The sequence below is a fragment of the Odontesthes bonariensis genome, chromosome 22 (assembly GCF_027942865.1).
Source record: "Odontesthes bonariensis isolate fOdoBon6 chromosome 22, fOdoBon6.hap1, whole genome shotgun sequence".
Lineage (NCBI taxonomy): Eukaryota > Metazoa > Chordata > Actinopteri > Atheriniformes > Atherinopsidae > Odontesthes > Odontesthes bonariensis.
Window position 1 is genome coordinate 6,918,010 of NC_134527.1, and position 23,709 is coordinate 6,941,718.

The window sequence follows — 23,709 nt, forward strand, 5'->3', positions numbered from 1 at the left end:
CGCAATAGCGCACGCATACGCACCTGGATAAGGGCGCATGAGATTGATCTTCTGCGGGAAGGCCTCATCCGCCACGAACACAGAAGGGGTCAGGACATCTGTCCCTGGCAGAGGTGCGCACGGCAGCACTGGGAGTAGGGAGCCTTGAAGGAGTTCCTTTCCAAACTTGCTCCTGGAGAGGACGCCGCCATCGCTCTCCTTACCGTGGGCCCCAATGTCGACATAAGTGAATCTGTACTTTGCGTCGCAAGCCGCCATAAGAATGAAGCTGAAGAAGCCGCGGTAGTTAAAGAAACTTGTACCACTATTGGCTGGCGCTTTAATTCTGACATGTTTCCCGTCGATGGCCCCGACGCAGTTGGAATAGTTCCACTGCTCCCAAAAGCCATCAATGATGGGTTGCCAGTGGGTAGGGAATTTGACCTCCTCTTCCAAAGCCACCCACAAAGACACACACACCTCCTTTATTATTGTGGACACCGTCGCTATGCCCAATTTATAGCTGGCAGCCAAAGCGGTGTCATCCCAGTGGACAGGTGGGTCACTGCCAGACGCTCACTCGCACTCACCGGTGCCCTGTGACATTCCTCGTGAAGGATGAGGGGCGTGACCCGGGCGAGGAGGCTGTCGAAGGTCGCGACTGACATCCTAAAATATATTAAATGCTTCTCTGGATCCAATTCACGCATTGGCAAAACTAGCGCCACAAATTCCCCGTCTTCCAGCCTTGTCGCATTGAGAGGGCGCACACTCCATCTTCTTGTGCGCCGACTTTTACGCGTTTTCTTTGTGTGCTGCCATAATAAATACAGAACTGCAACTTCCTCGATTGAGGCCATGTGTCTCAAACCCGCTGCCACCAATGACTCTATATTGCAGGGCTGTCAAACTGGTCCCTGAAAGGGCCGTGTGGGTGCAGGTTTTTATTCCAACCCTGCGACAGCACAGTTGAATTGTTTCATTCAATCAACTGAACTGTCTGCACTGAAGGTCTTACCACTTCAGTTGATTGAAGGACACAAGTCAGCTGTGCTGTCCCAGGATTGGAACAAAAACCTGCACCCACACGGCCCTTTCATGGACCAGTTTGACAGCCCTGCTATATTGACACATTGTCGGCCGCGGGTTTGAGAAACATGGCCTCAATACCGCCCTCTAGAGGATTTCTTACGGAAGTGCGCCATACGGACGGAGGCGTAATAAACAGAAGCTCCGGGAGCAATATGGACCGGACAGACGTATTTCGTCCGGTTCCGTAGGGCATAAATCGGGCTTAAGACTTTTCTTTAAGCGTTTGTTTCACTCCTCTTCAAAGCAGTTCTTTGTCCTATATGACCCCGGCCTTTCCCACCGGGGGGCAAAGCTAAGGAAACAGCAACACACACACAAACACTAGTAGGCTTCATTTCCGGTTGTTTCCTGTCAGTTTCCCGGTGACAGCAGACGGTTACAGAGGCGGGAGTGTGCCTGCAGTGTGTCGGTAAACTATGGACTCGGACTCGGACTCACACCCACCTAATCTTCCATATCTTCTCGAACATCGTCCAGGTTTTCATAATGGTGCACTTTGCTACTGAAACAGCTGAGCCTGTGAGCCTACTGTGCAGAGAGGAGTGTGTGTGTGTGTGTGTGTGTGTGTGTGAACTCCCAGCAAACAAAGCCAAGAAAGACTGGATAATTTTTTAATAGTGGAAGCATATCAGACTTGAAGTGTCTCCAAAACTAATGAATACAGTTTTTTTTTTTATTTTTTTTTTTAAATTTCTGTTTTACCTTCAACACAGGCATTTTTTAAAAGACTAACTTTCTCTTTACCTCTTTTTCTGACAACCAAAATAACTTCAAATTCACGATATCAGTGACAGTATACGCTTGTGAAAATCCACCATCCAATGAACAAGTAATCAACAAATTACTCAGGGAATGTAGTCATTGGCAGAAGATCATGGGGCTGCTATGGCACCAGAGAGCGCATGCAAGTCAAAGAAATATGTTGGCGGAAACTAACCGATGGCGTTCTGAAAAGCAGTGCTTTGGTCCTAGAACTCCCCTTGAATGTTAAGCAGTTTGGAGGAGTGAATACTGTGGATGTGACTATATACATTTTCATTTAGAAAAGTAAAGAGTATGAGTCGGGTCCCTTTAAAGGCTTTAAATATCATTTCTTCCAGCAAAATCCATCCGAGTCCTACACAAATGCCTCCTTAAAGGCAGTTATTCAGAAAACTGCACTGGAATGTGCTCAAGCTTGAAACCAGTGGGAGTGCGGGGTCAGTGAGGGGTTTGGTAGATTTACAGATCTCTCCTACATTGTTCCTTTTATCGGCTGGTAGCGATAAATGAAAATAGTTCCGAAAATTGCCAGAAGCTCGTGGAAAACACGAACTGAAGCCTGGAGAAAATTCACATGAAGGTGTAAAAGAAATGCCTGATATTTCATATACAACTGGAGTGCAGATAAAGCTCTTTATCCTTTGCTTCTAATCCATTTTCTCCGTGTGTCTTCCAGAAGATATCCCACTGTATCTGATTTATAAAGGCTCTTTCCCTGTAGATGTGGCACAGAGATAAACCCTGCAGTTTTCCTTTTCTTTCTTCTCTCAAACATCCTGGTTATGCAGCCCAGACAAAGCTCGCTGTCTCGTGTTTTTGGTTGAATAACCAGTTTTGCGTCACTCTATACCTTGTTCTCTTTATTTCGTCCTTTATTTGTCAGACAAAAGACAACCATATACAACTATACACTGTGTGGTGCATAGTGTAAGCTACAAATTAGAGGGAGTGTTGAGGGGTTTTTTGTTCCCCCATCATTTTTCATTTGGATTAACAAAACGAATAATGGGAGCTCAAACGAATAGAGACACACCTCAGTAAGCTGGCAAAAAATCAGTTGTATTGATTCCAGATAAAGCAGCTGCATGTTGCATGCGCTGTCCTTTCAGCAGAGGAGAGTTCTCATCACATTCTGCACGTTTTGTCTAATCGCGTCTCACTTGTTTGCAAAGATGCTCCTTGGGACACTCATTCAGCTGCAAAGGAGGCTTGTTTCCTCAGGGACACTTTTGTTGATTTTACATTAGTTCCTCCTTTGGTTGGGAGATGGCAAATCCAAAGCATTGCGGAAGGTGTTAAAGGGTGTGAAAGTAGATTTAGCAGCTTAATAGCAGTATCAAGTAAACTCTTTGGCAAACAGGTAAAACTGGTGGTGTCACCATCCAATCAGAAGGCCTCATTTTTAATGAGGAAGAAGTAAAAGGAGGAGCTGCCTGTGAAGCTGGAGCATCAGGTGCTGTTTGTGCCTGTGTTTTCCACGGACAACTCTGTGGGTGTAGTAGCTGCGTTCAGGTGATATCTGCGGCATGGAACTGAACCGTCAGCAGTTTGATATGCCGTGATATGTTGTGTTTTAACGTGATTGCTGGACTAACTTTATTCCATATAGGAGCAGTATGTTCGGGCTCTACGCTGATTTGAGGAGATCTTTCAGCCTTCGCCGCCCACCCTGCATCTTTGTCTTGTTAGCATGCACCGCAGCGCTCCTGAGCACAGGTACCACTACAGGCACACGCACATCTGAATTCAAGCTGACATGACTGCACAGAACTCCCGAGCCATCCCTCATTTCTTTATGTATTAACAGGAAAAGGGAGAGGTAGACCCTGCAGTTTATTGAAACGTGCAAACGGAAATGGAAGAACGGTTTATAAGGCAAACAAACAGGCTTTGTATAATTCTAACGAGCTTCAAAGTCATTGTTCTGTATGAGCATCTTTACTCTTCAACACAGCCTGAACCCTCTTAGACAAGCTTTCTTGCCATTTCTTTTAATAGTCTTTAGGAATAGTTCTCCAGGCTTCTTGAAGGACATCCCAAAGCTCTTCTTTGGATGTGGGCTGCCTTTTGTTCCGTTCTCTGTCAACATGATCCCACACTGCTTCAACAATGGGGAGGATCCCTCCATCAGACCTGTTGCCACTGATTTTCATTCCAGTTCCTGTATCATTTGGCACAGCTCAGCCTTTTCTCCCTGTTTCCCTTCCTTAAAAAGGCCTTCTTGACAGCCGCCCTTCCATGGAGACCATTCCTGATGAGGCTTGGGCCAACAGCAGATGGATCAGCTGAAGGTCCAGATGCATCTCTCAGCTCCTGTGTCAGGTCTTTGCTGGATGTTTTCCTCTTTCTTAAGGACATCACTTTCAGATTCTGTTCATCTGCTGTAGATGATTTTTAGATGATTATTGGGTTTTCCACTTGCCCAGTTTCCTGAAGGACACACTGCACACAATGCTGAGATATACCACATTTTTAGCTAATAGCTCTTTGGGAATCACCTTGTTGGTGCAAAATTCTATTTTATGTCTTTCAGACTGTGTCACTTTGGTATTTCTCATAAATGCAAAGGAAGAAATTAGTCTCTGCAACAGGCTGCTGGTAGCAAACAGTAAAGTTACAATTCAAAATTGATTTGGAATTGTAACTTTGTACCTCTCCCTACACCTCTCCATGGCTGAAGTGCCCTTGAGCAAGGCACCTAACCCCACATTGCTCCAGGGGCTGTAACCAATACCCTGTATCTAAATAGCTGTAAGTCGCTTTGGATAAAAAGCGTCAGCTAAGTGTAATGTAATGTAAAAAAATGTAATGATTCTGTTGTCTGCGCCTGTATGCATAGAAACAACACGTCATTCCTTGACCTAGGTGCCTTATTTATGCTTGAATAATTGATCGGTCAGTGTGAAGTGGCTTCACAGACAGACACAAATAGTATTATAATGAAAAAAAAAAAACAGAAGACAGAAATACACATACTTCAGAAAACGTCCATCTTCAAGGACTTCAGAACATCACTTTCAGATTAGTAAATGAATAAAAATGTCAATGTCAAAAGAAAATGTTTAAAAGCCCTCAGAAAACCTGGAGGGAAGCATGGCTTAGAGTCAAAATATAAAGAAATGAGTGTTGGGCCAAGACTTCTGCGAAATACAGATTGTGTTATATCCTGTGCTTCTTTGTGAGATTGTTCTTCGAGACGACTGTTTACTCCCTGATTTTTCAGGAATTTGTGCTTGTTTTGTCATTATTGTTGTTTATTATTATTATTCCCTGCGATGAGCAGCTCATCTCAAACTCCAGCTCACTAAACAGTCTGTACTATGAACCAACAGCGTTATTTAAAATGCTGTTTCATTTCACACACATTAAGACAGAAGTGTTGGGGTGAGACGGGGAATGAAAGGATTCCACAGATTGTTCTAATAAAACAAAACAGAACACTCAAACCCCAGAAAAGCACAATTATTGTTTTGCATCACATTCCGCTGGAAGGCAATTTGGACTCTTAATTCCATCTTTTCTTATTATGCATGCACATTGATTTATAATAAAAAAATAAGTGTTTTGTGTTTTTTTATGCTGCCTTAAGAGTTAGTCTGCCTCTACAATCCAAGTTAATGCAGAAAAAAAATTCAGTTTTTCCTCTACATCGTTGATTCAGTTTGTTTGCAAACTGCAGAAGTTAGTTACTGTTGTTGAGATTAATGTGCTGTGGGGGGCTCTTGTTGCAGAAGCAATACAGTGTCTAAAGATAGGATTTGCCAAGAGTTACATTAATGCTTGCCCTCTGAGTCTAGGCTTTTTTTTTGGAGTGCTGTAATGAGTATTCGCCTTGAAAAGCTCTTGTTTGTGTTAGTTCAAAACCGCAATTCCTTTAAGAAAAGACCCTGAATTAACATTGATTGTCCACAAAACTGTGCACATTGCACTGGCAATTAAATGAAAGAGATTAGCTGATTCTTGTGTGTTTTTAATTGATTTGAAGAATGCTCTGATTTTCCTCAGAAGTTAAACCTGCACAAGGGATGGCGGTGATGTCCACGGGCCCACAGACTATCCAGAAGGCCGAGGGAGAGAGTGTGACTTTGGGCTGTGCCTACACACCGAGTCCTTTTGACACTGGAGAACTTGACATCGAGTGGTCTGTGGTCAGCCCAGACACCACGCAGAAGGACTACATGGTAAGCAGCGCTTCAGGGAGAATAGAAAATAATCTTCCCCCTACCAGGTGTTGAAATCGGGTCAATCCAACCTCAGATGAACAGCAACGCCTGAGCTATTGCATCTATTGCAGTGTCATTATGTTTTCAGAAAAAAAGAGCCGAAGCAGTGTTTGAAAAACTAAGTGCACCGTTGCACACATACTGCTTCCACAGGAATTGAGAGGAGAGGTAGCATCCAGGTGCTGCTAATTAAATGCACTTGATTTTTGATCATCAGTAAGTGTGAGCACCTCTGTAAAAGCACACGTTTTGGCAGTTTGCTGCTCTGGAGCGTTGCGGTGTGTGTTCACACGATTCCAAGGAGGAATGACATCAGCAATGATCTTAGAGTAGCAATTGTTGCTGCCCATCAATCTGGGAAGGGTTAAAAGGACATTTGCAAACTATGAGAAGTCCATCATTCTACAGCAGAGATACTCATTGCGTGGCTCCTCAAGCTCTAATTGGTGGCTCGCAGTCGCATAGTAGCTTATAACAATACGATAACAATAACAATATTTTTTTCCAAATAAAACACAGCGAATACTGCACAGTATTAAGTATTTTTATTAAGTTTGTGTTTTTGTAGTATTAAGTATTAATTAAGACTTAATGGTGTTTCCTAAAGGGGGCACACTGTTAAACCTGGCAACGCAGCCCGCTTAAACCACCGTCACACTTGACCGCAGTGCATGCTAGCTCCTTTAGCCAGCGCGAGATGCAGGCAAAATGGATCAGTTTTTAATTAAAAAAGGGCAAAAACCAGCACAAAAAACATGCTCATCCTGAATGTCTCACTATGATTACAACAACAAACTACAAATACAACATGAAGAAAGTCAGGGACATGCATGCCAGCTTCCGCTCATCCCAGTATTAAGGGAAATGTGGTCTTAATTGAAAATGCATTGGCTGTGTTGTTTCTTTTTTTGTGGGATGTTTTATATGTAGAAATGCATGTTTGCAAAAGGGGACTTTAGTATGTTGTCATAAAAGTGGCTCTTCCAATGTGGCTCTTGTGAAAAAAATAGTGAGTATCACTGATCTACAGAGAGAAAGATTATTCAACAAGTGGAAAACACTCCAGACAGTGGCTAATCTTTCCAACTCTCCAGCTCAGACTCCACAGGCCTCATTTAGCATAGAAGATGTTAGGGCTGATGAGTTTGGCTCGCTTTGCCGCCACCAGACCTTGAGGCCTTGCAGTCACCGAGTTGACCATCACTTCCTCTGTATGACAAAGTAGAACTCTTGGCCAAAACTAGGTAATGTAATGTGGTCCAAAGAACAGCAGCAAGTCTGTAACAGAATGACTGAAAAACGACCCCGTCAAAGTCCAGACCTCAGCCTGATTTAGGTTCTTTGGTGGGTCATAACAGAGCAGTGCATTACCAAGTACCCGTAAACCTTAACGAACTGAAGCATGATTGGGATGATCAGTGGGCCAAACATCACGCAGAAAACTCACGTCAGTGCTGCTGAAGGCGGTTCTACAAGCTTATGAATCATTCTCTCTCTCCTGAGTTTTTCTCACGCTGCTTCTGCGTTTTCACTTTGCTGATTCTTTAACAAATGATAGGTGTTGTTGTTCATCCGCGGCTGTGCTTACCTGATTCTACAACCTGTAATTACCAGAGTTTTCATTATTTCCTTATACATAAAAACTTTATGCTTTCTTTTTTCAAATGACCGTACTGTAAATAAATAAACGTGTCTGCGCTAAAAAGTTTTTCCTCGTGTCCTTGAGGAGTTTAAAAAGTGATTTTCATGGGTAGACGTTGTGTCTATAAAAAGATCCCTGATATGGAATCTCCAAGCATTCTCCCACTATTCAGTGACTTGTTGAGACTTTGAACTTTATACATGTCTTGTCTGTACCTTTGTGCATCCGGCTGCCTTCATGTGCACTCACTGCAGATATGTGTGTTACTTTATTTGGATGAAATGAATGTTGATTCCACTTCTCCCTTGAAGTAGAACTGGGTTCTATCTGGAAAGAGATGTTTGAAATTATAAGCAAATCATTTGAAAAGCGTGTACCCACGAAATGAAGGAACTCTTTGATCTGCATCGTATGTTTTAGGGAATCGGGATTCAGAAGACAATCAGGCCAGCTAAACGGTTATACAAATCACTACTTAGATCAGTGATACTCACTATTTTTTTCATAAGAGCCACATTGGCAGAGCAAAATCAAGGGAAGAGCCACTTTTACGACAACAAACTAAAGTCCCCTTTTGCAAATTTGCATTTCTACATATAAAACATCCCACAAAAAAGAAACAGCAAACTACTTAATACTTAATACTACAAAAACGCAAACTTAATAAAAAAAATACTGCAGTATACGTGCAGTATTCGCTGTGTGTTTTTTGAAAAAAATTATTGTTATTGTTACCATATTGTTATAAGCTACCATGCGACTGCGAGCCACCAATCAAAGCTTGAGGAGCTGCATGTGGCTTGCGAGCCGTGCAATGAGTATCTCTGGAAGTGATCCTGAAAAACTTCAAAATCTGCCTCCATTCCTCATCTTCTTGTAAAACTCTTAACCTTGTGGTTTACCCATTTTTTCTTTAGAATGATCCTTTTCACTTTTTAAAGGTTTTAAATTAAAACTTCAGGGTTTGAAGGGATTTTTTTTTCCTCTTTGTGGGAAAACAGGGTTTTCCCTGTCCATACGAACGTTAATCACTTCCTGCTACTTTAGAGACGTTACCAAAGTGTGCTAATGGCTCTGGTGCCGGACAAATGTGATAGACAGCGAAAGGTATGCTTTCTTAATGGCGTCTTACAGTAAATTCATCAAAAATATTTGAGGAAGTAAAAAAAAAGAAGCTGCCAAATGCACAGTTTTGTCAATAAGTGAGCGAACAGGTACCCATTTGCATATTCACAAGACAAGGAAATAACACAATTATCATCATAAGGCGCAGATCCAGTAGGAAACCTTTAGGGATTGTGTTTCTGATCTGCAGCTGGTTTCAGCTTATAATTAGAAATATCTCTCTGCATTGTTCTCTGGCTGGTTTCTCACCGCATTGGTCTGCCTGGTGGCGCTTGGCAGGAGGCACACGCCGAGTCTTGTATCTCTGGCTGAGTCTATCTCTGTTTTGTTTTTTTTTGGGTGGAGGGGGGGGGGGTGTTAAATAGCTCCCTGCTGCTGATGGAAAAGAGCCAGTGGGAGTGCAGAGACCGAACTTCACAGTAAATGTCCTGTTAAACTAAAACAATGAGCTACCAGAGATTAGAAAAGACTTCCATAAAGCTCCAGAGCCGGGAGCTGATCCTCAGTCACGGCTAAAAACTTTGCATTTGGTCCTCTAATTTAGCAATTGTGCTTTTTTTTTTTTAATCAATTTGGAGCCGTTTAGAGTCATTTGTGCAACTCTGCTTTGTTTGTCTTTATTTCCCCGTCAGCTCGTGTCGTACAGCGGCGGCGCCGAGTACCACCACGGTCACCACGGTGACCACGCTTTCGCAGAAGGGCTCAGCTTTGCTGCAGGCGACCCCTCCAAGGGGGACGCTTCTCTCTCGATCCGGCAGCTGTCACCTGCTCATAGTGCTACTTACCAGTGTAAAGTGAAGAAGTCACCAGGGGTGGACGCTCGGAAGATGTCACTGGTGGTAATGGGTGAGACTGGGCATCGGGTTGCAACCTGGGGTTAACACCTGTCACCTGGCTGCATTATTTATGTCAGTCACTTTTAACAACCACAGAGTTCAGGAGAATCCGCATGCCACTGTCACCTGCTGGTCCACAGATATTGGGACATTGACACTTTTGGTGGTTTTAGCTGTTCACTGACATATTCGTGAATAATTTGTCCCACTTATATCACCTTTGGTTCCACCATCTGTTTGTGTCGTTCCTACAGCCTCTGATACCTCTCAGTTCCCTTCCTGAGGTCACTGTCACCTGGGATTTCCAATATTATCCCAACTGCTGTCTTCTGCTCCTTGTTAACCACCACTGCTGTGCGACTGGTTGGTTGGCCGGCAGCTGCTTGTTTGTCTGGAACTCACGGTCCCTCAGGATCTTAGTTGTGTTGTTGTCAGCCTCTCTCATGGGATGTGTCCCAGCGGGATTAGGGAGTACGAGCACAAGTGCGGCACAGATGCTCCTGTACACCGTACCAGCCACTTGGCTATGCCTGTTGCTGTGTCCTGTTTAATCTGGCAGTTTCTACCCCTTTACTGCGTGTTGGACAGTCCACAGCTTGAGTTTGCATATTTTGCCATCTGCTTTGACCAGTCAGAGCACGGACAACGGAGATCTGAGGGTGTCTCGGAGTGTCTGCAACCTAAACTATGATCAAACCTCCAGTCAGAGGGAGGGATTTCACACACTTTTTGTTGCGTTGACATGTTGACGTGCTAAGATGTTGGAGGCCTTGAGTTTGGAGCTGTGCGACTGCCTTTATGCTGTTTCCACTGAAGTGCTCCTCTCTAACTGACTTGCATTCCCAATTTGAAATAAAAGATTAATCAGATGAAATCACCTCTCACTTGAAACAAGCACATCACTGAATGAATATTAATGGTGGACCCCTCGCGTCGGCCTGGAACAGCTGCTTTTCATACCGACAACAACACAGGCTGTGCAGAGAAGCAGCACGTCACTTTAAAAACTGTTCTTGGTTTTGTTGTGTGGACAAAAGTTGTTTGGAGAATGCCTCCAGCCTTTGCCTTTTCTTCTTTTCTTCTTTAATCTTTTTTAAATTAGGACTGCGTTTGTACCTTTATGTTTCAACCCTGTGAGTTTAGCACTCGTTTTCATTCCTCCTTTTGCAGAACATCTCTTTTTCAGCTGAGAATACATGGAGATATAGAACTCGAAACGTTGTGTGTGCCCCCTCTCCCTCCAGTTTTCTTTCTTTCTCTCTTTTCTGTTCTTAGATATGGAATCGAAATGGCAATGTTAAAAAAAATCCATTTGCTGTGTGATTGCAGTGAAGCCATCTGTACCTAAGTGCTGGGTGGAAGGTGGGGAGCTTGTTGGCGAAGCTGCGTCTCTGCACTGCCTGTCAGCTGAAGGCTCCCCCCCATTAAAATACACGTGGAGGAGACAGAGTGCAGAGCCCCTGCCTTCTGCTGCCACACAGAGTAAGTCTGACCTCTGTTGACGTCATAATGTTACTACACATCAAAGTGTGTGTGTGCTGGGAGTGTGTGTTGGGTTAGAGGAATGGGGAAGAAGGCTGCTGTGCGCAGAATACGAATGTCTTTCTGACTGTTCGTGTGCTTATTGAGTGCAAAGAAAGCAAAAATTAATTTCTTGTTTTTTTATTTATTTAATCCAGGAGAAAATGAGAAATAAGGACTTTAAGCATTAGGTTTAAAATGGTACTTTTTACTTGCCCAGATGGATCAACAACATATAATTTCCATTTCCTGAATTATTGTTTACTGCAGACTGCATTGATCAGAGTCGCCTCGCAGCGGGGAACGGCACAAAACCCAAACTGCATGCATATATAATGGGGAGAAATCTACAAGCCCCATTTCCATAAGAAGGTTGGGAAATGTTCTACAATGCAGTAAAAACTTTAATATAGGTTTAACTGGTGAGAGGTTAGGGTGTCAGGATTAGGTATAAAAGGGGCATCCACCAAATGATGTGCCAAACTCAGAGAATCAATGTAAGATTGCAAAGACTTTTGGTGCTGTAACATCTACAGCACAATATATTGAGAAAATGATTCAGGGAGTCCGTCCATAAAGGCCAAGTACAGAACATGTACTGACGTTGCCTGACATTAGAAGCTGTTGTGTTACCATGATCTAAACAGCCCGGTGAGCTCAGGGGTACCTTGGAAAGTGAAACAGTATTACACAAGAAGGAGGCCATTAATCAGAGATGTCTGGGCCTGAACTCATCTCAGATGGACAGAAAGACAGTGGACACGTGTTCTGTGAGCCAAATATTAGAGAAACTATCCAGCCTGGACACAGATTCCCCTGGAAAACCTCAACAATTAGTGTTCTGAATTCCCAGGTAATTAATTAGTGGAACTGAAAGGAAGAGTGATATAACCTGATGGTACAGATGCCTTTACGCCAGCCTTTTCAGTGCTATGCTGGCATCATATTTTCAAATCGACGTGAACAAATTACAGATTGATTGAAACTCTTAGAAAAGTTCTCACATTTGCTGGAAATGGAAAAAGTGTGAATATTTAGAGCACCTCATAACGAAGGTACAGCATGTTTTGCTCCAATTAATCGCCTGATGTGCACTCTCTGTCAGACAGTGTGACAGGAGAGCTGAAGATCAGCAACCACTCTCAAAGCTTTGCCGGGATCTACCTTTGTGAGGTGAACAATGCTGTTGGAGCCGAACACTGCCGGATCAACCTGAAAGCCAACAAGCGTAAGATAATACACCCTCACACAGAATGCTCCTGTTCACACACCACGCATGACGCACACATGCGATCATGAGAGAGCCAGATTTTAGATTTCATCCTCTTTACTCTCCTCTCTTTGTAGCTGTGCCACAATCTCCTCGTTGCTCCACTTTGTACACACAGGATTTCAGCTGCAGTGCTCAGTGACATGAGCGCGTCATTCTCGAAGATGACAGGATCTCATTCAACGGCTAGAAATAACCTTATTCGTGTAGGGGTATTGCTTTCTGCTCCTCGTGACTGCCGCAAAGTCCCATAAGAGTAAATCAGAACACGACTCTGTTTGCTTTCGAACGAGCAAATGAAGCGAGAGAAAGAGAATATCAGAGGTAAAGTGAAAATACAGAGACAGAATTCACGAAAAAAGAGCAGTTTATTATTAATGTCCAATCAGCTCTTACCGAGACAGGAAGCAGATGTATAGCAGAGCTGCATCATGTGGAATGAATGTGGCGACTGTGACACAGGCAGCAGAGAGTACAGTCAGTGATTCAGCATGCTATTACAGAGCAAATCATCGCTTAGGTTTAGACTCAAAGAAGCAGACCGCAGTCTTCGGCTCCATAAAATGAGTTTGTCTCCGTGTGCCTCGTGATCTGTGGAGCGGGCCCCTGAACGTTCATCTTATTGAGTCCATAGTGCCTTGACTCAGCGCTCAGATTTTTTGCTTTGGGCACCGAATAATTAATTTTCATTTCAAATGCAGGCTGTCGTTCCAGAACAGGGGTTCCAACCCCGAGGCTCAGGAACTCAGCCAGGAGTTTGCGAGATAATTAACAGGACATTATAGAATACGTTTGCTGCACAATAGTATTTTTGTTTTGTTGTTTTCTCTTGTCCTATATACAATGCTTCTACATTTTTATGCCTATAACAGAAATTTGCAGCTGAACATTGCTGATAAGGTAGCACTGTGAAACTGATAGGCCATGTTGGAACCCAGTGAAAGTGTTAGAGGTCAAATTGTTATTCCATGCAAAGAGAGGCTTTTTCAGCCCCAGATCATAGCTGGGAGTTGTTTACAGGGGCTTTGTGTCTATCAACTGTAAAATACTTTCAGTAGATTAGATCACAAATTTGTGTAAGCAATTTATTCATACAATTTTCTTACATTTTAAGGGCAAATTAGGGTTCCTGTGCCCATGGCAACCCATCTCATACCCACTGATCCACAGTCCAGAATGTTGCAGTTTCACAATCAAGGCTCAGTAATTGTACAGGCGCTACATTTTTTTTCACTGTTCTGTGAATAGATGCAGTTTTATTTTCTATTGGTCAGCATGTCTAACATCTGTCCAGCATACCTCTTATACCTCTTCATACATGACGTCCACTTACCATGTCTTGTTAGTGTTTACTTGGCTACACGAGCTTTAAAGGTGGTTGCAGAGACTGGTGGAAGAAGCTAATCCATGGACTTTTTAAATACCTGTAAATGGTAAGGGTTTTTAAAGGTGACATACTGTAGTTATATATGTTACAGCAAATGCATACCCTGGTGAAAAATAAATGTGGTAGGTAATTTAAAATTTTAGCATTGTACTTGAGTGTACTTGTAGTCAGATTAAGCCTTAATATACTAAAAGACAATGATTTGGTAACTTGCATATTTACTATTTTGGAACAACTAGTTTTGTGCCAACTACATTTTATATTAAAATATAGTATTAGTATATTAAATTTTAGCAAAGCTGAGTGAGAAACCAAAGTTCTTAGCTAGCCGAGCTAGCAGCGGAAGCCTGGAGCTGGCCAAGAAGCTAGCTGACTTAGGTTCACTCAGCTGAGAGCTCGCTAGCCACAATTTGCACCAAGAACTAGCTGCGAGATTGTTTGGTCATAAGGTTGGGCTAGCCAAAGTGTTTCTCAAGTGAATGTACCTAGGGAGCTTGTACCTAGGGAGCTTGTACCTAGGGAGCTTGTACCAAGGGAGCTTGTACCTAGGGAGCTTGAACCAAGGGAACTTGTACCAAGGGAGTTTGAAGCTAGCAGACCCCATACCCCCAGCGCTCAGGCAGGAACTCGGGCAAATGAGAGGGACTTCTGGAGCCACAAGCACGCCAAGTCAGCTCATGTTTGAAAGAGCTTGGATATCTAGAACAATGGGGATAGCTTGGCAGGGATCCACTCTGTTAACCGAGTTCCTGGTTGATCAACCCTTTTGGCTAGCCTTGGGCCGGACAAGTCGGGAGTTCCGGAGCGGTGGGACCTTGAGCCCCCCTTAAGTACTCAGCCAGGAAGTCATGAGCCAGAGCTGGCTGGGAGCCAAGAGTTTGCAAGGAGTACATTTTGATAACTATACTTTTGAGTCTTGTATAATTAATTTAGTTTCCTCTTCTTGAGAATTGCAATCTGATTCAAACATTTACGGATAAATTAGAAGTCCTAAACAGAGTGTAGTAAACTGAGTCAGAGAAACAGGGAGGGCAAGTGAAGCCAACTTTGTGATAGAATAATTATTTCTTTGAGGTGGAGTTGTGGTAAGTATTAAGGGACTACCTGCAGAATACAGCAATCAAACTCTTATATTTTGGAGAATCAGAAATTGCTCCTAAGCTAAAGTTAACTACTCAGAAGGATGCTATGAAAATAAGATTTTCTCAATCTAAAACAACTCAAACTTATAAAATGTTTTCCTCTAACCACAGAAGGTCCTAAAGGCTAAATGCTACCACGTATAACTGTTTGAAATGAGACCGTGGAAAAACGGTAAAGGATTTGCTGAAACTGCGATGAAATTTCTGTTTGAGGTGAGAAATTTGGTTTTCTCGTGGCCCCCTTCTGAGTAGCTTTGAGCTTTAGTTCGCACATGAGCGTTCTGACTGTCTACTACATGTAAGACGCCGACTCCACACGATTACTTCAGACAAATCCCACTTCAGAAGATGCTTCCCTTTCTCTCAGTAACAATGCTTGACGTATTAATCTTTTGATGTTGCTCACTTTAAGTCCTTGTGGATGTGCTTTGGATAAGAGTGATCTAATCTACTGAAAGTATTTTACACTTGATGGACACAAAGCCCCTGTAAACAACTCCCAGCTATGATCTGGGGCTGAAAAAGCCTCTCTTTGCTTGGGATAACAATTTGACCTCTAACACTTTCACTGGGTTCCAACATGGCCTATCAGTTTCACAGTGCTACCTTATCAGCAATGTTCAGCTGGAAATGTATTTCTAACAAGTGAAAAATGGCTGCAGGTTGATCCACTTAAACCGGCCTCCGATGACTTGATGAAATCCATTTGAGTTTGACCTTAACGCTGCTTCTCAAAGAACTCTGACCTTTTGTTCAAGGATTGAATTTGGTGGAGTGATCTTATGTTTAATTGGCTAGCTTCAAAGCTCTCAGTTTCACCTAACTGTTAACACACACTCTATATCCCATAATGTTGAACACTACACAAGCGACAAATGTCAGGAGTGTCTCAGCGACAAGAGCATCGCACTGATTTGGGTTCTTTGCTCTTTACTGTCTTAGAGCTGAGTGACTAATTCCTCATTTTTCATTCTGCAGCCCCGAACAGAGCAGCGGTCATAGTGGGCACCACTGTGGGTTCGCTGCTCCTCATCTTCATCCTGCTGGTCTTCCTTGGGCTTCTTTTTGGGAAGTTAAGCAACAGACATGACTATGAGAAGGAGTTCTCCAATGAGATCAGGTACAACCGTGCATCTCCCGCAGATAAAGCAGAGTAAAGATTAAAGGCGATAAGAGGTCTGAAACTCGAGTCGATGACGTGACCACACTCTTTCTCCCAGTCCCCTTGTGTTGGTGTAGACCAGTTATAAACCAGACATGTTAAAGCTGTTTGGAAATGTAGAGAATGAAAATGCCGGACTTGATTTTGAGCCTGTCAAGAAGCACGTGAATACAACAAAAATGCATAGTGAGAAAAGCGTGTTGAACAAACAAACAGAAAACCTTATTCAGTCATTCAAACCTTGAATATAAGTTTAAGCAATATATTTAAGTAATGTGAGCTTTCACTTGTAGATTTTCTCTGTCTTTCATGGAAGTTGGCAGGCTCCATCGTCTTTACAAACCATCCCCGAGTGTTTCTGCCTGAGACCTACATCATACTGCTCTATTAAATATTGGAACTAGATTTGAATGGGAGGAGCAAAATCCCCCAGAGAGCAATGAGAAAATGCTTCCAGGTGCTGAGAAGTAATTGGGGGCTGGGCAGCAAATTTGTGCAGACATCCCTGCCCTTCCTTTTCCTCCTTCTGTTGCCTCTCCACTGCAGTCTATATGTCAGCCTCCAGAACCAAACTGATTAGATACAGCACCTTGTTTTTATCTAGCTTTGTGTCTGCAGCGCGATCACTCTTGTGTCACCACTGGGTTAAACTTTAATGTGTACTATGCATGGTACATTTCAACCAGGTGTCAGAATGATTTTTTTTTTTCAGTTCTCAAAGCATCAATATCCAACTAGATTTTATTTCCCTTATTTTGAAGGGCTTGCCACTCAAAGCCAATCCAAATTGGCTGTAAAGCTGCCAAACAGGAAAGACCAAATTAAACCTAACTTGGCGCACACACTCAACATCCCATTTATAGAGGAAGCATTTTACTTCTACGCAATGCCGCAATCAACAAAAATGCATTTTGCTCATAACCAATAATTCATGGGTCTAATAAAAGGTGTTGCAACATCTCAACTTGTCATGCAGATGCATTTGAAGCTATTACATTATTGAAGGTAATTTAAAGTTAAACCAAAAAAACGACAACATTCTGAACCATTTGTCACATATTCATGTGAAATAACCACAAACTTGACTACAGCTGATAAAACTGAAAAGTTATGGTGAGATTCCACCAGGAAATCTGAATACCAGTCTTTAAAATTAAGGATATTTCTCTCACAGTAGCTCTGAGAGTCACCATTCTCATCCGTTATCTCTGCTAACTGTTTTGTAGTGCTAACCAGCAAAGGTGGCTAATTAGCATCCAACATGTTGAAAATAAGACAGTGAGCATCTTCAATCTGAAAAATATATATAAAAAATTAATTACTCGTTAAATATTAGCATGTTAACTTCATCATTATAAACCATCCACTGTATATACACCCTATAAGCGATTTAGTGTGCTAATGCTAACCTATAAGCGATTTAACATGCTAATGCTAACCTTTAAGTTCACCTAATACGTTTATCATTAATGCAGAAATGTTCGCTGAGATTTAAGAGCAACATATGCTGCCCTCAAAAGTGACATCTTTTCCAGGAATGTCCATGCATTTTTCAACATGAGAATGCAAACCCAGATTCTGCTCACGTTGCAGAGGCCTGGCTGAGGAGGTCACAAGTACTCGACTGGCTGCAGTCGTGACCAAGAGGGAATTTGTGAAAGCTTTTGAAAGCTTGGAGTCCTCAGTGCAGAGTGTCTGAAGTGTTGTGAGAGGAAATGGCAACTTTACAGAGTGGTAAAACCTTTGCTGACCAAAAAAAATTATGCAAAAACCGGTGCATTTCTTATATTACCGATAAAATGATGAGACAGAACTATTACAAAACTTATTACGATAGGTTTGTACTGTCTGCAATGAAATAAAAGTGAAAAACTGCATTTCTATGTGCTGTTTTGACAACAACCCAACTTTTTCTTATTTTGGGAAGTTTAAAAAAGGCATTTGTGTTGAATGCAGAGGTGCGCGGGGGCGAAGATCTGTGACTGACCCCCTATTCTGACATCTCCGGAAGGACTTGTCCTTTTTAAATAAACATTGTTTCTCAAAAATATATACAGTTCTGTTTCAACTGTGGAAAACAGCCCACATGCTTTCAGAGTAGACATTGACATGTGAGCGGTCTCAGTGTGGGAGGCCAGTGTTGTGTACAGGAGACCAAGAAGCACAATGCTGATGTGGACTTTTCCATTTCTATGACGTACAGAGGTTCAACTCTCCTCATATCAATATAATATACAAAGTCTGTAGGGCAGAGACGGTGAAGTTATTAGTTTGAGCCACGGCAACATTGAAATCTTTTAGGTAGGCGTCTGCTCAAGGTAAAAAAAAAGAAACAAAGAAGAGAAAGACAAAAAACCCATTGCTGGTGAAAAAGTTCAGATGATTAATACTCAGTCAAGGGACTCAAAACACAGGAGCTGCAGTACAGTTTATTTTAAATCAATTAATATGAATGTAACAATCTAAATTGAGTACGACTGGGAAAACAATGACACCGTAACAGATGTGTGAAATGGTAGATTGCTTAGATTGACTTGAACCTGGAAGCCAACAGATGGTTATGTACACCACAGTTGACAAATCCTCTGTATGAACATTTTACATGTCGTCTTTGTTCCCTTTTCAATTAAATATAAAGTTTAAATAATTTCTGGTAAAGCCCATCGGTAAAATCTAGTAAATACAAGCCAAATTCCAAAGAAACTGTGGTACACTGTGTAATAATGTGAATAAAACAGAATGCAATGATTTGCAAAACTCAGAAACCAATATTTCGTTCACAAGAGAAAAATAGAAAGCATATAATACGCTGAAAGTGAGACATTTTATGGTCTCGTGAAAAACGCTGGACCATCTTGAATTTGAGGCAGCAAGATGTTGGGGGAAAAAAAAAATGGAACAGCATCATGTTTCCTATTGTGTTATAGCCAATCTTCTTTTAACAGCAGTCTGTAAATGTCTGAGGACTGAGGAGGCCAGTTGCTGGACCTTCGGGAGAAACATTGTCCCATTCTTGTTTGGACAGGATTTTAGCTCCTTAACAGTCCTGCATCGTCTTTGACGTACTTTGCATTTCATGATGCTCCGAATGCTCTGAGCAGTCGAGCATCCGAAGTCTTCTACTATGAGGCCATGCTGCTGTAATAGATGCAGTTTGATGTTGTCTTGCTGAAATATGCAAGACCTTCCCTGAAAAAGACGTCATTTGGATGAGGGCAGCACCTTTCAGCACCGATGGGGCCTTTTTTAGATGTGGAAATCGCCAGTTCTATGACACCGATGGACCCCCATTTCAAAGATGGCAGGCTTTTGATATGAGTGCCGATACCAAGCCAGATGCTCCCTGTCCTCATTAGTCTGGAGGCCGAGACATCCATAATTTCCTAAAAAGAAATAAAAATTTCGACTTATGTGACCACAGAACGGTTTTCCACTTTGCCTCAGTCCATTTAAAAGGGTTTTGGCTCAAAGAAGACGGCAGCGTCTCTGGATCATGTTCACATATGGCTTCTTCTGTAGAGGGTAGAGCTTTAACCTGCATGGCTCAGTGTTCACAGACAATGATTTCTGGATGTGTTCCTGAGCCTGTGCAGTGCCTCCATGACAGAATCATATAAAATATATGTAAATATATAAATGTATAAATTCCCTTGTGTCCCCCGTGCAAACAGCCACCTGTCTTGTGTACAGTATTGATCCTTACTTCTGAGAGGCTGCTTCTCTAAGGTGCTCTTTTTATACCCAATCATGCCTCTGCCCTGCTGTCAATGACCCTAATCAGTTGCAACACTTTCCTCCAGCTGTTTCTTCATAGCACTCTTTTCTTCAGCTTTTATTTCAACCTTTTTGTGTGGCTTCCATCAAATTCAAGATGAGCTTATGTGCTAATATTTTTCATGCACTTTTTGATATGCTTCCTATGTTCTATTGTGTTTCAAGTAGATTTGTAAATCATTGCACGACGCAGTGTCCCAACTTTTGTGGAATTTGGGTAACATATAGGATGAACGTAATGGTGGCATGTTTCAGTCCACCTCATGAATAAATCATAAACTGTACAACAGTGGATTCTTCGCCGGCTAATCGATGACTTTGTCTGTCTGCTGTTCGATGGTGTCGGGTGGCGGTGGGTTTATCGTGGCTGTCGGAACGGAAGCAGCCGCTTCTTGGGGCACCGCTGATAAGAGCAGAGAGACTGAGCTAAGACGGGGGCTGCAGAACCAAAACAATGAGCTTCCGAAAGACTCTGAAGCTTTGAACATGCATAGCTGAAGGGAAACTATGGAGATAATTAAAGTTTCTGTGGAGAGCTTTTCATGGAACATTTCATGTTACAGCAGATTTAATTAGGTCATTTAATAACAGGTACAAATTACAGGCTTATAAAAGGAGGATTCTTTCCTTGAGTGGTGATAAAATGTTTAAAATCTATTTTTATTATTATTATATTGAGCTACAAGTGCAAATGAAAAGGCATAAAATTCCAAATCCAGTTCATATTGCATGCGTGTTTAATATTTTCAGCTTTTATAGGAAACAATGAGGCAAATAACTTCCCCAGCAGAACAAAACAAATGTGGAAATAGCCTGGAAGTGAGATAACTAATTGCCATTTAATTGAATTTACTGCATTTGGGGTTTCTACAGCAGCTTTTTCCATCTCAGCTCCACAAGAGGAAATGTATTTCTCTCACCAGCAAATTTAGAAAACAAAAGAAAAAAAGACTTCCACAGCAGAAAAAAAACTGCAAAATTCAATAGTGAGTGTTTTCTTTGACGGAAGAGCAGATACCAGCTGGTATTCCAACATTACATAAATGCAAAATCCAATCTAGCATCTGCACTTGAAAGTTGGCAGCATTGTTGACGAGGGAAGAGAAGGCTGCTCGTCAAGTGTTGGTGGTTGAAAGAACCAGCAGCGTGAATATTCTGCTTTGGAAGAAGAGAAAGGTAAAGCCGGTTCTCTGTTAAAGTAGGCACCCATGGGAAGAATCTTCAAATAGGTATACACAAAGATTCCTCTCATACCTACAGGGCAGCATTATTTTGCATAGTAAATACTGTATGCCCACTGTGGGAAGTGTGTGTGTGTGCGTGGGGGGGTTACACGCATACAGAAACAACCAGGGGGTCAACTATCTTTTAGAAATACCTGCAGTGTCAGGAGCGAGCAGGGAAAGGAACCTTGGACACTATAATCTTTAAAAACAGAACCTTATTAATTGGGATGATTTGGTGCTTCATATTACTCTTTGAAATATCTTTTAATGTTTTGGAAAACAAAAAGAAAATGAGTCTTGACTTGATATTAAGAGTGACTACTCAGAACTCTAATGATTAACTTGCAGTGAGCAACTTTGGGTTAAGGTTCCTACAATAAATCAATGAACTACATCAAATTAAATCATGTCCTGGACGATAAAATGATTATTATTTTTTTTTAAACCATCTTTTCTGCTTTGATGTCAAACAGGGAGGACGCGCCGCCTCCTGACAGCCGCCCGGTCAGTCGGCACACAGGCCGGAGCTCCGGTCAGCACCCGCAGGTGACTTACTGTCAGGTGGGCTCCTTAAACGAGGGCCACAGCCGAGGACACACACCGGTCAAATACGCACCAGTCCAATATGATGGCGAGTACGGATATGCAGTGTGACACCCAGAAGATTTCAGCTCCTGCAGGTGTGTCTGAACGTGGGACACAGAATGACAGATAACGCAGTCTCCAAACTGAATCAAAAGAGATATTTATTTCATGATAGACCTCATTTGGAAATAGTCAACCATTAAAAAAAAAAAAAAAAAAAAAAAAAAAAAAATTGTACACAAGTAGGTACGTATTTTTTCCAAGATGAACTGACAAGAGTTGACAGCAATAGTCACATGCAATGGGTTTTTGTCCACTACATAAAAAAAACAACTACACGGTCCATTAACACCCTCCCCCAGTTCCAGCCGACCTCAGTGCTGGGAGTTTGTGGTCCTCGGGGTGAGGGGCCTTCTCAATGGCACACGTCATAGACAGTCAAAAGTTTAGAAGCTAAACATATCAGCATCTTCTGCTCCGTAATTCATTGTGAACCAGCCGGAGCTGACGTGCTCAGTGTTTGCACTGAGAGTGTGACGGCATCTCAACTTGTTTAGATGACTGAACTGTTTCTCGATCCTTTTGCAGCATGACGGTAGTCTTTAATTTAGCTGTTGTTTCAGCAACACACCTTGCTGAGACAGACGTGTTTGTGGAAAATCTTAAAGGGGACATATTATGAGCGGGCCAACCAAACTTTTTCCTGTGTTTGAGAGCATGTGTTGAACTACCGACCTCAAAAGCTCCATAAAACAAGTTGTATGGGGATGTGTAGATGTGAAAATATCTCATTCAGTGATTTCATTCTGTTTTGATTTGCTGGGTAATGCCATACCACAACCCCCCCAGCTCAGAGTAGTAATACCCAACCTGCTCATCTTTATCGCCATACAACTTCAAATCATGCTGCATTAGCTGTACCTCAGAGGTAGAAAGTGGAGCACTTTTGTTCTTGCTTTTTGTTGTGCTACAGCAAATTCCCATCAGCAGTTAAGCAGTTCACTTAAAAGAGGACCCAGCTAATAATGCTCCACCAGCACTTTCTATATCGTTTTAAATCCTGTCTAGGAAATCCAAATTCTTGGTGTTCTTTCTTTCTTTTTTCTTTGTCAGAAGTTGGCGATTCTGATTGCCCACTTGAATGCAGCATCAGTAGCCCGCCATCAGAAGTCGACATTACAAAAATAAATCTAAACATAGGTTGCTTATATAAGCATTATAAGCCAAATTTTTTTTTAACATTTACCTCTTAAACAAAACGCAGAGAAATGACGGACGGTGAAACCGGAGTTTACCGAGCCTAGATGCAGGTTGAGTGGTCCTATCTGAGGTGTGGGCTTTTAAAAACCTGGGCCAGTTCAATGTGTGACTGTAGCTAAAAAAAATAAAAGGTATTAGTTCCGACTGACCAGTAAATGAGAAAAAATGCAAATATCTGAGAAGAAAATGACCAGTTTGGTGTGTGGTAGTCTGAGCTTGGTTTGTTATGTACTGAATGCTCTCTCATACAGCAGTAATGTGGAATAAGGCACACCCCGTGGATAAGAGGGGTGGGGTGAAGTGGCTCACTCCACGCCCTGAGACCGTCTGCTAAGTACAGGGCTCTGTAAAGAGGACCCAGGAGGGTGCGGTTGTATTATCTCTCTGTGGTACTTTGACATTTCATTAAGATCTCAGGAAATGGTGTCTTGTAGAAAAAAAAAGGGGCATAATATGTCTCCTTTAAGGTTGGTTCTAAGGCCAAGAATTGGTCAAGAGACTTAATGTCTGTGAAGGTTTCATGTAATCAAAAATGTATCTCCCCTTTAAAGAGAACCGAGACAACAAAGTTAACAAAAATCTCAGTTTCAGTAAAACCCAAAGTTGAGAGTCAGCCGATTCCTTGATGCTTCCGACAGAAAGCTGCACGCCAGCACTCTGCATTGCATATGTCTGTACATCTGAGAAGTATTTCTGGCACCGGGAAAGGAGTAGGAATAAAAG

General features: G+C 42.2%; 1 protein-coding gene across 2 annotated transcripts; it reads left to right on the forward strand.

Annotated features, from left to right (window-relative positions):
* Nucleotides 1-1,436: 1,436 nt before the first annotated feature.
* vsig8a (V-set and immunoglobulin domain containing 8a) lies at nt 1,437-23,593 on the forward strand. 2 transcript variants are annotated; one of them, XM_075455562.1, is made up of 9 exons: nt 1,437-1,480; nt 3,194-3,345; nt 3,443-3,549; nt 5,839-6,014; nt 9,456-9,669; nt 10,989-11,141; nt 12,286-12,408; nt 15,958-16,099; nt 21,615-23,593. In XM_075455562.1, the coding sequence occupies exons 3-9, from the start codon at nt 3,450-3,452 to the stop codon at nt 21,793-21,795; spliced, it is 1,089 nt and encodes a 362-aa protein (XP_075311677.1). In that variant the 5' UTR covers nt 1,437-1,480; nt 3,194-3,345; nt 3,443-3,449; the 3' UTR covers nt 21,796-23,593. The 2 variants fall into 2 exon arrangements, with proteins under 2 accessions (XP_075311677.1, XP_075311678.1); XM_075455563.1 differs by lacking the exon at nt 1,437-1,480 and having other exon boundaries at nt 3,065-3,345.
* The last annotated feature ends 116 nt before the right edge of the window (nt 23,594-23,709 follow it).

What these genes read in the sequence shown, in the direction of transcription:
- vsig8a (XM_075455562.1), top strand. Translation starts at nt 3,450, where the DNA reads ATGTTCGGGCTCTACGCTGATTTGAGGAGATCTTTCAGCCTTCGCCGC. An exon ending in CCACGCAGAAGGACTACATG is followed by an intron (nt 6,015 to 9,455) that starts GTAAGCAGCGCT and finishes TTTCCCCGTCAG; the next exon opens with CTCGTGTCGTACAGCGGCGG. An exon ending in GATGTCACTGGTGGTAATGG is followed by an intron (nt 9,670 to 10,988) that starts GTGAGACTGGGC and finishes GTGTGATTGCAG; the next exon opens with TGAAGCCATCTGTACCTAAG.